Raw genomic sequence first — 15,124 nt, 5'->3', positions numbered from 1 at the left:
AACTCTCATATCCATCCATCAGATGACCATTATATCTACTGTTGTGAGGAAGAATCTCTTAGAAGGAATGGAATAGCCCTCATAGTCAAAAAAGAGTCCAAAATGCAGTACTTGGGTGCAATCTCAAAAATGACAGGATGAGCTCAGTTCATTTCCAAGGCAAACCATTCAACATCACAGTAATCCAAGTCTATGCCCCAGCCACTAATGTCAAAGATGAAGTTGAACAAATGATTCTGTGAAGATCTACAAGACCTTCTAGAACTAACACCAAAAAAAGATGTCCTTTTCATCATAAGGGACTGGAATGGAAAAGTAGGAAATCAAGAGATACCTGGAGTAACAGGCAAGTTTGGTCTTGGAGTTCAACATGAAGCAGGGCAAAGGCTAACAGAGTTTTGCCAAGAGGATGCACTGGTCATAGCAAACACCCTCTTCCAACAACACAAGAGACGACTCTACACATGGACATCACCAGATGGTCAATACTGAAATCAGATTGATTATGTTCTTTGCAGCCACAGACGGAGAAGCTCTATGCAGTTAGAAAAAAACAAAACCTGGAGCTGACTGTGGCTCAGATCATCAGCTCTTTATTGCAAAATTGAGGCTGAAATTGAAGAAAGTAGGGAACACAACTAGGCCATCCAGGTATGACCTAAATCAAATCCCTTATGATTATACAGTGGAGGTGATGAATAGATTCAAGGTACTAGATCTTGTAGACAGAATGCCTAATAACTATGGGCGGGGGTTCATAACACTGTACAGGAGGTGGTGACCAAAACCGTCCCCAAGCAAAAGAAATGCAAGAAGGCAAAATGGTTGTTTGAATAGGCCTTACAAATAGCTGAGAAAAGAGAAGAAGCGAAAGGCAAAGGAGAAAGGGAAAGATATACCCAACTGAATGCAGAGTTCCAGAGAGTAGCAAGGAGAGCCTTCTTAAGTGAACAATGCAAAGAAATAGAGGAAAACAATAGAACTGGAAAGACTAAAGATCTCTTTAAGAAAACCGAAGATACCAAGGGAACATTTCACGCAAAGATAGACACAGTAAGGAACAAAACGGCAACGGCCTAACAGAAGCAGAAGAACTTACATGCAGAGTACGTCATATGACACGCTGGGCTGGTTGACTCACAAGCTGGAATCAAGATGGCCAGGAGAAACATCAACAACTTCAGATATGCAGATGATATCACTTTAATGGCAGAAAGTGAAGAGGAACTAAAGAATCTCTTGATGAAAGTGAAAGAAGAGAGTGAAAATGCTGGCTTAAAACTCAACATTTAAAAAGCAAAGATCACGGCATCTGGTTCTATCACTTCATGGAAAACAGATAGGAAAAAGTGAAAACAATGTCAGATTTCATATTCTTGGGCTCCAAAATCAATGCAGACTGTGACTGCAGTCACAAAATTAAAAGATGCTTGCTCCTTGGATGGAAAGCTATGATAAACCTAGACAGCATATTAAAAAGCAAAGATATCACTTGGCTGACAAAGGTCCATACAGTCAGTCAAAGGTGTGGTTTTTCCAGTGGTCATGTAGGAATGTGAAAGTTGGACCATAAAAGAAGGCTGAGAGCTGAAGAATTGATACTTTTGAACTGTGTTCCTGGCAAAGACCCTTGAGAGTCCCTTAGAGAGCAAGGAGATCAAACTAGTCAGTCGTAAAGGAAATCAGTCCTAAATATTCACTGGAAGGACTGATGCTGAAGCTGAAGTTCCAATACTTTGGCCACCTGATGCAAAAAACTGACTCATTGGAAAAGACCAGATGCTGGGAAAGATTGAAGGCAAAAGGAGAAGGGGACAACAGAGGATGAGATGGTTGGATGGTATCACCGACTCGATGGACATGAGTTTGAGCAAGCTTCGGGAGTTGGTGATGGACAGGGAAGCCTGAAGTGCTGCAGTCCATGGGGTCACAAAGAGTCAGACACGACTGAACAATTGAACTGAACTTGAAAATGCACATTATTATATATTCAAATAAAATGCTATTTCAATCTAAAATGCTTCTGGATTTCTAGAAAATTTATGAATTGGTATGATGTAGGCACTATGTATACCTGGGAAAACTCTCTTCCTCGTGAGTTTGTAAATACTGAACATTTATTTTGTGGTCCTGAGAACTGCTCCCTTTCCCAACCATCCTCCATATTCAATACACGAGAAAACTCTGTCATTCATATAGACAAAAACAAAACAAAAACAAAATCAATTGAATGAAGAAAGAAAGAGAAACAATCAAACCTTTGGCCTCAATGTAAACTCAATTAAACTTTAAGATGCATAGGCTATATTCAGGCGTTCCCTGGTGGTTCAATGGTAAAGAATTCGCCTGCCAATGCAGGAGATGCAGGTTTGATCCCTGGGGAAGGAAATGGCAACTCACTCCAGTAGTCCTGCCTAGGAAATCCCTAAAGGGCTACAGTCCATGGGGTCGCAAAAGAGTCATGACTTAGTGACTAAACAACAATTAACAACAACAAGGCTATATTCTCCAGAAAACAACTGTATAAGGATCCCTTCCTTAATAAAGGATCCTTAATAAATATTAAGGATCACTTCCTTAATAAAATAACTTAAACATTAAAAATAGTGCCTGGGGCTAAGATGAACTCAGAAGTGAAAGTATAAATTGTATAGAAAATAAATGGCTAAAAAGAGAAACTTTCATATATAATGCAAACAGAGACACAGAGAATAGACCGGTGGTTGCCAAGGGGAGGGAGGTGGAAAGGATATGAATAGGAGTTTGGGATTATCAGATGCAAACTAGTATATATAGACTAAATAAACAACAGGGTCATGCTGTATAGCCTAGAGAACTATATTCAATATCCTGTGATAAATCATAACGGAAAAGAATATGAAAAAGAATGTATATATATATACATATATATATATATAAAATGAAGTTACTTTACTGTATAGTAGTAATTAACAAAATATTATAATTCAACTATATGTCAATACAAATAAAATAAAAATAAAATGCAAGTTAACATGGTGATTGGGACAGGGAGGTGCTGATGGTTGAATGGAGGGTATGTAGAGATAAAAAGGAAGCTTTGACACATACGCCAAAATTCTCATTTGCTTTTGAGGGGGTCCAGTCTCAAAACTGGAGAAGGCAATGGCACCCCACTCCAGTACTCTTGCCTGGAAACTCCCATGGACGGAGGAGCCTGGTAGGCTGCTGTCCATGGGGTTGCTAAGAGTCGGACATGACTGAGCAACTTCACTTTCACTTTTCACTTTCCTGCATTGGAGAAGGAAATGGCGACCCACTCCAGTGTTCTTGCCTGGAGAATCCCAGGGACAGTGGAGCTTGGAGGGCTGCCATCTATGGGGTTGCACAGAGTCGGACACGACTGAAGCAACTTAGCAGCAGCAGTATCAAAACTTTGGTGAAAACCAATGCAACATTGTAAAGCAATTACACTCCAATTAAATAAAAAAAAAAACAACAACCTTTGATGAAGTTGACAGAAGCCTTGGCCATAAAGGGCAACAGCTCCTTGGCACTATCTAGAGTTTCAAAGAGCTGACTCATTTGAAGAAACCCTGATGCTGGGAAAGATAGAAGGCAGGAGGAGAAGGGGGCGACAGAGGATGAGATGGTTGGATGGCATCACCGACTCAATGGACATGAGTTTGAGCAAGCTGCGGAAGATAGTGAAAGGACAGGGAAGCCTGGTGTGCTGCAATCCATGGGGTCACAAAGAGGCATGACTGAGCGACTGAACAGTAATAAACAACAAGAGTTTCAAATGCCCATTTATGATTTAGAAACGCAGATAAGAGACCAAAAGGAAGATGAGAGTAACCTACTTTGGAAGCATGACATTCAGGGTTCCCACAGGCAGGATTTCCATTGATTTGCCCCAGAACTTGTTTTTCCATCTGATATCTAAATGACATAAGGCAGAGGACAAAAAGAATTACACTCTATATCTAATCATTTACTCTAGAGAAGTGAACTTTTATAATATACTTTACATTTTACAAAGGACTTTTGTAATCACAATCAATTCTATACTGTTAGTTCTAACACAAGTGCCTGAGGATGGCCCAAGGTGAGAAGATTAACTGGGAACCCCCCAAAATATCTGTTTTTCCATAATATATTCTCTATATGTGCTTTCAACAAATAAAACTGAGAAAGACTTGGAATAATCTGTGTGTGCATGTGTGCATATTCATATACACATGTACACAGACGCTACTCTGCTTCAATGTCTCCACAAATACGGTTAGAAGATTTAGCTAAACGGTGGAAATATTTTATACATGTGTGTGTATATATATGGTATATAGTAAAAGTAATTGTAGATTGTAGTATGGCAGTAACATTGATTTATATACACATATGAAAAGTTACATGACTTGGGAGAACCTGTATAAAAAAAAATAAAGCCTCTAACAACAGATGGGTAAGATTTATGAGAAAGTGAGATTAACTTAATGAACGTATTCCTGTGCTGGTTGTTAAGATACTACTCAGGGCCCAGAATTTTTTCTCACATGATGGATTTTTGTTTCGCTTGTGGACACTCGGGTATATCTGTGCTTGTGTATTATTGACTGGTCTCGTTTTTGATGAGTTAAGGAAGCTTAGTGTTCTCTCCACAAAATTTCTGACTCTTTGTTATGAACAAGAAATGCCTTACTTTCTTAATCTGCACTAAAGTACAGTCACGGTGCTGCTCTATAATTTCATATCATTTTTAGGTTGAGGAAGGGCATGTGAGAAGAGTCATACAGTGATCATTGAAGTGCCTTTTCCAACGTGAGGGAATTATTCACACTTAATGGTAAACGTACAAATTACACATATATGATGGCTCAGATGGTAAAGAACTCGCCTGCAATGCAGGAGACCTTGGTTCCATCCTGAGTCAGGAAGATCGCCTGGAGAAGGGAATGGCTACCCACTCCAGTATTCCTGCCTGGGAAATCCCATGGACAGAGGAGTCTGGCAGGCTACAATCCACAGGGTCACGAAGAATCGGCCACAGCTGAATGACTAACACTTCCACTTACATATATATATACTTTTCTTTCTAGAAGGGTTTTGAAACTTTTTATCCTAGGTGAGTTTGCAACATTCTAACTTAACAATGGATATTAATTTAATAGAGACTTCAATTCAAACCCCCAAGCCTCAATGAGTTAAAAAACAGAAATTACTGCTATGTATGTATCTCTCAATAGACTGTGAGCACAGATAATGTATAGCAGAGCTTTCTTTCAGGATTAAGATCTATTTGTACACCTTTAAGAAGCAAGAAGACAGCAGATACACTCCTCATGCTACCGATGCAGACCATGAGGCACAATGAGGTGAAGAGATTGCCCTGACCTGGCACTGTCAGCATAGAGCCCTGCTGTCTCCTAGGGCTGTGCTTCCTGAATAAATAATCCCATCTCCCAGGTGACACGGTTTCATATCTAAATCAAGAAACCTCATCTCTCAAACTGAACTCCATGCCAATTACCAACATTTTCTGAGTTCTAAAAGAAATCTAAACTGAGTACTTTGGAAACTAGAAACTTTCTTATAGGCTTATCAACTGGATTTTGAAGTTATAATTGAAATACAAACCTTGCCAAAACACAAAATTCTTGGATTCACAGTGACAGGCAGAAATGGGTGGATGATGGCTAACCTGAAAGTTAAAAACAAAAAAAGGGCAATGACATCAGTGTTAAAACTTCCACAAATGATCATTTTTCGCAACATGTATTTGGCTAAATAAAAGTTACTCAACTTATCCATCTCTGTTATTGCATTATTCTCAAGATGTGTAAGTAAATTACCAAATCTTACAACTTCATGCTTAAAAACATTTAGAGGATATAATTACATAGATAAGCTAAGTGAATTTTCTGTTAACTAGTATTGTAACCCATCTCAACCAGATGTTTACAAAAACAAGCTATTTTCATCATCAAACAGCCCTCCTACAGTTTCTACACAGACCTGAGTCCAGTGGCACTTACTTGTTCTGAGAAAAATCGGAATCCTTTGTCCTCTCTAATGCATTCATAAGTCTCCCCAAGGACAGGGTTGAATGGCTTACTTCCTGCTCTGAAATAGGTGGAGCAATATCCTGAAACTGCAAATGCAGCAATAAGAACCTGTTAAAACATTTAAGAAAGGAAAATAATATAGGAGAGACTACTTCCAGGTCTGTTTCTCCCTTATTCCTCTAGATTTTATACACCCACATCAGTGGGTGCCGATTTGATGACATCTGCATTTTCTATTACTTGCACAGACTCTTCATCTACTCATGGGGAAAAAAAAATAAATGAAAATGCAGTTAAACTCTCTGCATGGGAACCAGCAGGCAACTGAGGCCAAATATTCTTCATTCATCTGTCCATCCAATTTCTTGAGTATTACAGAGTTCAAAGGTTCTGAAAGCCAGGTTATGCCATTTACACAATCTTAGCAGAAAATCAGAGGAGCCTGGTAGGCTGCAGTCCATGGGGTTGCCAAAAGTCGGACACGACTGAGGGACTTCACTTTCACTTTTCACTTTCATGCACTGGAGAAGGAAATGGCAACCCACTCCAGTGTTCTTGCCTGGAGAATCCCAGGGACGGTGGAGCCTGGTGGGCTGCCGTCTATGGGGTCGCACAGAGTCGGACATGACTGAAGCGACGCAGCAACAGCAGCAGCAGCAGGGAAGTTGTGACTGCTGGTGCTTTTCAGAGGGCAGGTCAAGTTTTCCAGAGTCACATGGAGTAAAGGCCAGGGCAGGGAACAAACAGGAAGTTACCTTCTCAGACCCAAGTTCCTAAACAAATGGGCTTCCCTGGCATTCAGAAAAAGCTGATAAAAGCAAGGCCAGGCATGTCTTAAACCTATAAAGAAGTGTGATGCCTTTAGATTCTGACTTCAGAACTACTCAGACCCAAGAGTAAGTCACGAAGAGTGTATCTTTCAATAGAGCTATCTAGAGCTTTTTTGGCCCTGCCTGGTTTATGCAAATGGATTTCTCTTACCTATGCAGTTAGAGTATTAGGCAACAAGCAAATACACTACCCTAATGAATCTTCCCTAGCCCAGGTCTAGGGTTGGCAAATCCACAGGGATTTGCTCTGCCGTTGATTACCATGCGCTCGTAGGGACTGTCAGTTTCCGAAGCCTTGTCCAGGAGCTCACTGTATTCCATTTCCTCGCAGAGATGCTGCAGAGTATTGAGTGGCTCGTTTAGCTCCACAGGCATGGAGACTTTAGACAGGTCTTTACCAATGTTGTTCCTCAATATATTCCACAGGTTAATGTTACTGGTGTCGGGACAGGGAGCTGGCAGGCATGTTCGACGTCCGTTTCGGAAGGCTCCTCCCGTAAGCTCCCCGTTCAAGACTAGAAGAAGGAGAAATATGAGAATCACAGTGAAAGATATTTTGCTTTTCTGATTTCCCAGAACCTGGGAGGGAAAGAACCCTTTCAAATAATTCTGACTGTGATACATTTCTTAAGCCTTCCTTACACTCTCCCAAGAGTGAACAGAATTATTTCAATACAAGGTTGCTGATAAATGCACAAAACATCAATGTATAGTTCTTTCTGGTGTTGCTTCATGACTCGTGGGATCTTAGTTCCCCAACCAGGGATTGAACTCACACCCCCTGCTTTGGGAGCTCAAAGTCTTAACCACCAGACTGCCAAGGAAATCCTAAACAAGTAAAAATTTTAAAAACTAAATATAAATACATTTAATTACAAAGGACTCAAAATTTCGGTTTGGGCAAGAACTAAACTTTTTATCTTAATCCTCTCCCTAACAAATTTTTCAACCATTTTCACCAGATTATACAAATATAAAATTTATTGAACAATAAGCTACGAAAGGAACAATTAGCCAGGGGGCCAAAATGATTGTTCATTGAATCATCAGCGTTGTATTTGGCATGTGGACAGGACAACCTCGAAACTCAAAGGATGCATACTTTGCCGAGAGATGTTGTCTGCAACACTGGTGTTGTCTTCAGATATATTATCACTCACATCACTGATGTAAGACTCATCATCTGAAGCCTAAGGAAGAGAAGAACAGAGAAAGGATCAGAATTTTCATGTAGTCTTGACATTTCAGAAAAATTAAAGAATTAAAAACAACAGGATATTGCTCAAATGGAAAGCAGAGGTCATCGTGGGAAATATATGTGGTACATGGGCAATGAACACCTTAGAGTGTCCCATGAGCCAGAACATAGGACTGCCGGGAAGCAGCTCTTATCTTTAAGTAGCTTTCTATCTTAAGTTGGGCTGAGAAGTTGGGAGAGGCTAGTACATAACCAGAAATGTTTCAGTACAACACAGTAAGAATGTGCAAAAAAGGAGACTCTACAAATCCCCATAGAGGAGTCAGGAAACGTTGCTGGAAGAAATAATATTTTAACTGGGTGTTGGAGGATGCAGAGTTGCCCAGTTGTTAGAAGCGGGGAAAAAGCACAAGAAGAAGGGATGGTGTACAAAAGCAAGGACCGTGAGAAAAACATTTCTTCTAGGAATGTTAAGAAGTCAAGTGGCTGTAACAGAAGATGGGGCAAAGATGAAGAGGTCTGACTGTGAAGGGCTTTTCATGTCAAAATAAAGGTTTTCATATAATTGTGCATGTGTGTGTGCTAAGTCACTTCAGTTGTGTCTGACTCTCTGTGACCCAATGACTGCAGCCCACTAGGCTCCTCTGTCCATGGGATTTCTCCAAGCAAGAATGCTGGAGTGGGTTGCCATTTTCTTCTTCAGGGGATCTTCCCAAGGGACTGAACCAGTGTTTCTTATGTCTCCTGCATTGGCAGGCAGGTTCTTTACCACTAGCGCCATCTGGGAAGCCCTCACATATAATTGAATGAATTATTACATGCAAGGAAATGAGTCATATTTGGTTCTCAGGAAGACACTCTGCAACTTGTCCTAGGGAGCGCAGATAACAGGATCCTATGTAGATCTGGATAAGAAACACTGACTGATTTCACTAAGATGCCCACAGTAAGGTTCATTTCGGGCAGTACAGCTGCATTTGGGAACCATATTTAAAGTGTAACAGACAAAATCTGGCAGATAATTTGGGGGCAGGGAAGAAAGATTTAGGGATACAGAGAAATCGAGAATTAAGCCATTCTCTACATAAGAAAATACAGAACTAAAATAAAATCAAGATTCACATAAGAATAAAATTAAGGGCAACATATGTATTAAGGGGATTTAGAGACAGAGCAGATAAGAAAACAGAGAAGTACTGTAGAGCCATTCAGAGGAATGGGAAAACCGATGTTTTTACTATAGGCAAGGAAGCTGTTGATACCTATTCACTGTCTTCAAAATGGAAATATGTTATATTTTTTCTGAACACAAAAACAGAACACTCTTATTGTAAAAAATCAGAAATTACATGAAGGTAAACAGATGATATGGAAATCACCCATCCTGTGACCTAAAAGAAATCACTTTCAACATTTTGTAGGTTTTACTCCCAATTTCAAAATGCCTATGTAAACACACAGATACATCTATCTTTAGATACTGAAAAAGCAGATGGGTTTACATGCTATTTTATAGTGTTCTGAATATACTCCCATTCTCACGAAAACAGCTCTCCATCTTTACTTAATGGCAGATACTTACATAACACAAAGAATTTAACCAACATTCATGTGGCATCCAATTTTTTATTATTTATAGACAATACTTGGATGAACAACCTTGGAAACATATTTCTGTGAATGTGCCTGGCAATTTCATTAAGATTTATTCTCAGAAGTGAAATTGCTGGGGCAAATGAGTTACTCTTAGGCTTCAGCCCTACGTTGCCAAATTGCTCTCCTGGAAGACTGTACTATATTAGTTTATTCTCAACATCAGCATATGAGAGCACCCATCTCTCCCCCACTTAAACACCACACATTATCAATCTACATTAGGATCTATCTACCTAACACACATAAAAGATCTCTTTCTATGAAGTCTGAACTTCATCTTTAGTGAAACTCTCTTTCACACATTTTTCAGTTCTTCATATAAACTGCATTTTTTTTTCTAGTTTGCAATTTCTTTTCAAATGTTGCTTATGCCATTTTATGGTCAGGTAAAGGTTCTAAAATTTGTATATAATAAAAACAATCAGCCTTTGCCTTTACAATTTCTGAATTTACTGCTGATATTTTTAATAGAATTGGGAAGAGTTGATACACTTAAGAAGATAGAATTATAGGCAGAATGATTTTATGCATAAATGAATAACTGTAGTTTTGCTTTTGTACTCTGAGAAAGGCCATAAAGATGGCAAATTAAGAATAAAGTCTTTTTCTAACTTGTATTTCCCCACTGCAGCAGGCTTCCATTTTCCCATGACTGCAACAAAATGGAAGGTTAAACCTTCAGGCCCATGAAAGCCACTCTCTGAACCCTGATAGAAATAAAAAGTAAATCAAACTCTTCTATGTGATTACTCTGAAAAAAGCTCATCACATCCAGTGATGTTAGCAGAAATAAATGCCTACCCCAACCTAATTCATATTGCATGTATGTTTACTACATGAACATTTAGAAGCTATTAACAGTCTATCCTCTTCAATGTCTAATTTCACTCAAACTAATACATGACAGAAATGGTCCAATATCCATGTCCACATAGAAAGATCTGTGTAGAATATAAAATAATTCTACAATTACAGTGGGTCTTTAATAAGATCTATATTATCACATGTGTGAGCAGCAGCTAAGGCTGGGCAGGCTGGCTGTCGTCCACTCATGTTATCCCGTATATAAGGATACAGGATAATACTCTGCAGTATTATAATAAAATGATTAATATAGATTTACTTTCTCTCCCATGGTCAAGAAGTCTTGGAGCCAAATATTTCTCTTTAAGGGGTTTGGGATTCAAAAGAATTTAGGAAATTTTTTTTCTAAATGTGACTAGAAAAATGCAACCATTCAGCATTGCAGAAACACATTTAACAGCAGAGACAAAGAAGGAGATCATTCTGGAAATAAGAAAGAGCATTTTTTTAAAAAGAGGTTGTACATTCATTAAATGAAACACATAAAGAATTTTCTCTCAGTCCCAGAAAATGTTAATGTAAGACAGCTAAGGCCCAGGTTTCTCAGATTAATCATGTGTGAGGTGTTACGCATTCCTTCCTTCATTCAGTTAGCAAATATTTTCTGAGTTCTGGGCTCACAAGAATGTTCTAGTGCTGAGGACAGAGTGCTGAAATCTCTTCCCTCACTTCAGTGGGAGAGACACAAAATAAACATGAAATATATATTCTGTTAGATAGTGATAAACACTATGGAAAAAAATCAGAAGGGACCAGGCAAGCGAAAGGTCAGGGGCAAGGAGGAAATGGCAGCTCTGCGGTGTAGCCAGGGCACCCAGGGCAGGCTTCTCGGAAGGGGACTTTTGAGTAGACTGAAGCGAGTGAGCAATCTGACCGCATGGCCCTGGAAGTGTTCCAACCAAGGTGGGTGGCAACACAGAGGCCCAACAGCCTTTGCCAGCTGTCATGTAGAATGTGCAGTTGAGCCCATCCTGCAGCTGCTACTAGATTCTCACGCAAAAAGTGAACCAACCAGGTGGGCTGGCCAAGTCTGTGGTATGGAGACTCGAGGAGCCTTCCGGGGGCATCTCATCACAAGGGAACTCAGAAACCTGGACAGACGGAGTTGCCTCAGGAACAAGTCTCAGCCAAAGGGGAAGAACAACCTTCAGAACACTGAGGTGCCTGTCATTTGGGCTTATCTCCTGGTCCAGCCTCTTCAAATACTTAAGACTGAGTGCTGTGATAAAGGGAAGAGATCTGAGTAAAAAAACAGGCATTTTAGAAAACCTGTAAGACACAGTTGCAAGGAACACACATATAGTTCAGTTCTTTCCCACGTGGGTTGTAGGAGAGATTTACTCTTCTTGTATCAGCCAGGGACAGGGGGTGTCTGTGGTAAACTGACAACTCCAAGAAGTGCTCCGCTGGCCTCTGGATGGCTCCGAAAGAACAGAGGTTCCAAGCGGCTGCAGCTGAGAACAGATTATGAGTCTCTGTATGGTAGCTAAGGAGTTTAGCGTCATCCTAGGAACACTGGGGAATAGAGACACCATCAGATTTGCATTTTGGAAAGGTTAACCAGGCTGCCCAGTGGAAATGGATTCAAGGCGGAAAGAAAGCGGGCAGCAAAGCTAGTTATGGAGATAGACAGGGTAATATAGGTGGGAGCCAATGCAGGATTGAATGGGAGGAGTGGCAGTGAAACTCTTCTTAGGAAAACATATGTATCTGAGATTATTTAGGTGACAGAATACAGAACCTGATGAGTAAATCAGTGTGGGTGGTGGGTGGTAGGAAGGCAGAGGAGTGAAGGGAAATCCTGAGGAAATTCAGGTATTTGATGTGAACACTTGGGTAGAAAAGTACTTAGAAAGGCAATATGAGAAGCAGAGGTAGGCTTGTGTTTTTTCCCTTGGGGTGTGTGTGTGTGTGTGTGCGTGTGCACGCACGCGTAAAGGGGTTGTTAATTACTTCATTTGGACATGCTGAATTAAGATTCTGTGGAGCACCCAGATGGCAATGTCTCACAGGTTAGGTGGATCCCAAGCCAAAGCCTGCTTTCTCTTCAGACCTGCTTTCTTCCTGAGCTGTAGACTTGAATATCCAAAAGGCTGCCGGGTACCTCCGCTGAGAGGTCTGCTAAGTTCACAGTGCCTTAACACGAATGGATCATCTCCACGCGCCTCTGTCCTCTACTACCTTGCCCCTCTGTTGGCCAATGGGCTCACTCTTTCCCTGTGGTGGCACCACCACCCTGCTTGGACCCATACAATAACCCACCTCACATCTTCATTTCTGTCTTGCCAGTGGCTGGTGCAAGTGACAACTGGGCACCCAGGCAGATGTGCCCCCAAGAACTTAGACATAGGGCAATTAGGTTGCTCTCAGAAAGGTATGAAGTCATCAGATGGTGGGTCAACGCCTAGATAATGTACAGTCAAGTTTGCTTGAATAAGGACAAGCAATGGGATCCCAGAAAAGGGAGAATCAGAGAAGAAAGAAATACTGGGAACACGTCTCCAGCACTGTGGTCCCTAGGGTGGAGACTGACCCACAGACACTAATTCCCCACCACATGGGAGAGCATCCCTGAAATGGAGATGAGACTTTGGAGCAATTACATCCTGGCCCTCACAGCCTTCAGCTCACTTCTCCTGCTCCCATTCCTTCCTTGCTCACCAACCTCCTAACCATAATTACGCTTCCTGGGCAGATTTGCCTCCAGGGAAAGAGACATGATTAGCAAACAGGATTATTTTGTCTATTTGATAACATCAATTGTCTATGAATAATTAAACTAGTTTCTGCCTTGTGAATGGGAATATCTGTGAATCTGTTAATCTATGACTTGGAATTGGAGAGGCAGGTGCTTAGTCTGATGTGGTAACAAATTTAGTACCTGATATAACAATTCTATTTTAATTTTTCTCCATATCAAAGTGATATGTGTTCATTATTTCTATTTTCTAAAATCACTCGTAATACCAAATGTCCAAAAGGAACTACTACTGTCAGGATGCTTCCTTCCAATCTATTTTTGATGCATATGGAAATAACATCTATCAGTGATTTCATCTGCTTTTGGACTTTCCTGGTGGCTCAGATGGTAAAGAATCTGCCTGCAATGCAGGGGACCCAGGTTCTATTCCTGGGTCGGGAAGACCCCTTGGAGAAAGGAATAGCTACCCACTCCAGTATTCTTGCCGGGAAAATTCCATGAACAGAGGAGCCTGGTGGGCTATAGTCCATGAGGTCACAAAGACTCAGACATGACTGAGCAACTAACACTTACTTAATTACTTCATTCCCTTTTTGTAAAAATGCATTACAGATTTCAATCTCAAATGACAAAATTAAAACAATTGCGTAGGAAAGAGTTTTGGCTGCTTCTCTCACGCCGAAAAAGAAAAAATTCAAAGTGTACTTGACTAAATTTCAGTAAAAGAATTTCTGCAACCTGACCAAGACCATGCCAAGATTCATGAGCATGACAAGCAATCCAATAAATCTTTAATGGTAGCCAGTGGTAGTGGTTTAGTCGCTGGGTTGTGTCTGATTCTTGTGACCCCATGGGCTGGAAGCCCACCAGGCTCCTCTATCCATGGGATTTCCCAGGCAACAATACTAGAATGAGTTGCCATTTCTTTCTCCAGGGTATCTTTCCAACCTAGGGATTGAACCCAGGTCTTCTGCATTGCAGGCAGATTCTTTACCAACTAAGCCACCAGGGAAGCCTCACGGTAGCCGTTGGTAACCTCTAGGAGCCATAAGTATTCAACTAGATATATGCTAGATGTTATGCTAGCTAAATTCAAATTCAGTCTCTAGCAAAGATGTGTGTTTGTATGTACAAATAAGAATGGTATTTTTCTTATGCTCTCATTCTTTTTACATTTATTAGCTAGTCTCCTTCTATAAAGAGCTGTTATCACCTATCTGTTTACCCTGAAAAATGAACTGTACAGGTATATCAGAATAAGTCTTGATTCTTTCTTTTTATTCATCAAATTTAAGAGTATTGAGTTGGTGTCCAGAAGGCTAAGGGCTCAGTAAATGGAATCCATACAGTTTGCATGCTTTGGCTTTGCTACTATTTGGACATCTTATTATGATGTTAAAACGAAGTTCTAAAGTCTGATTTTCTTTAACCTAACTCATGGTCAGAAGCAGTCGGGGTTGACGCATCCAGGAACCTTACCTCATTCTCTGATGAGCTTGCAGAGAGGAGCACTTCTTGGGCATCGAAGAACTCAGAGACAGATTCTGACATGGAGAGGCGGCTCTCATTGGCTACTTGCTGTGACAGGGGGAGACTGACGTGGATTTGCTCACCAGCCTACAGGAGAGAAAAGTAGATAGTCTGATCACTTTTTTCCTGCGTATGAATGGCTATTTGTTCAAATTAGGCAATGAAGTACTAGCCAGATCTCTAGAAAAATTCACAGCATATGCTAAAGGACTGGTGAGCACAAGCAATTTTCACTTGCAACTGAGTAATGACCACTGCATAAGTTTCCTTCCAATATGCCTGAAGAATCCAAAAGTGCAGA

At 40.6% G+C, this 15,124-nt stretch overlaps 1 protein-coding gene across 48 annotated transcripts in view; it reads right to left on the bottom strand.

Annotated features, from left to right (window-relative positions):
* Positions 1-15,124, bottom strand: part of OSBPL6 (oxysterol binding protein like 6) — a 217,547-nt gene that overhangs the window by 12,878 nt on the left and 189,545 nt on the right. For 43 of the 48 annotated variants that reach the window (XM_086359564.1, XM_086359554.1, XM_086359597.1 and 40 more), the window contains 6 exons: positions 14,773-14,910; positions 7,977-8,064; positions 7,136-7,389; positions 6,015-6,152; positions 5,617-5,680; positions 3,843-3,921 (listed from right to left, as the gene is read on the bottom strand). In XM_086359564.1, coding sequence (XP_086215690.1) covers positions 3,843-3,921; positions 5,617-5,680; positions 6,015-6,152; positions 7,136-7,389; positions 7,977-8,064; positions 14,773-14,910 — 761 coding nt within the window. The remainder of the gene's footprint in view (positions 1-3,842; positions 3,922-5,616; positions 5,681-6,014; positions 6,153-7,135; positions 7,390-7,976; positions 8,065-14,772; positions 14,911-15,124) is intronic. The other 5 variants (XR_015148130.1, XR_015148150.1, XR_015148141.1 and 2 more) reach the window with 1 other exon arrangement.

This window comes from Bos grunniens, chromosome 2 (assembly GCF_055505025.1).
Source record: "Bos grunniens cultivar Pamir isolate PY7600 chromosome 2, Bosgru_T2T1.0, whole genome shotgun sequence".
In the NCBI taxonomy this organism is placed as follows: domain Eukaryota; kingdom Metazoa; phylum Chordata; class Mammalia; order Artiodactyla; family Bovidae; genus Bos; species Bos grunniens.
Note: the sequence above shows the minus strand (reverse complement) of the source record. Positions and strands in the feature narration are given on the sequence as shown.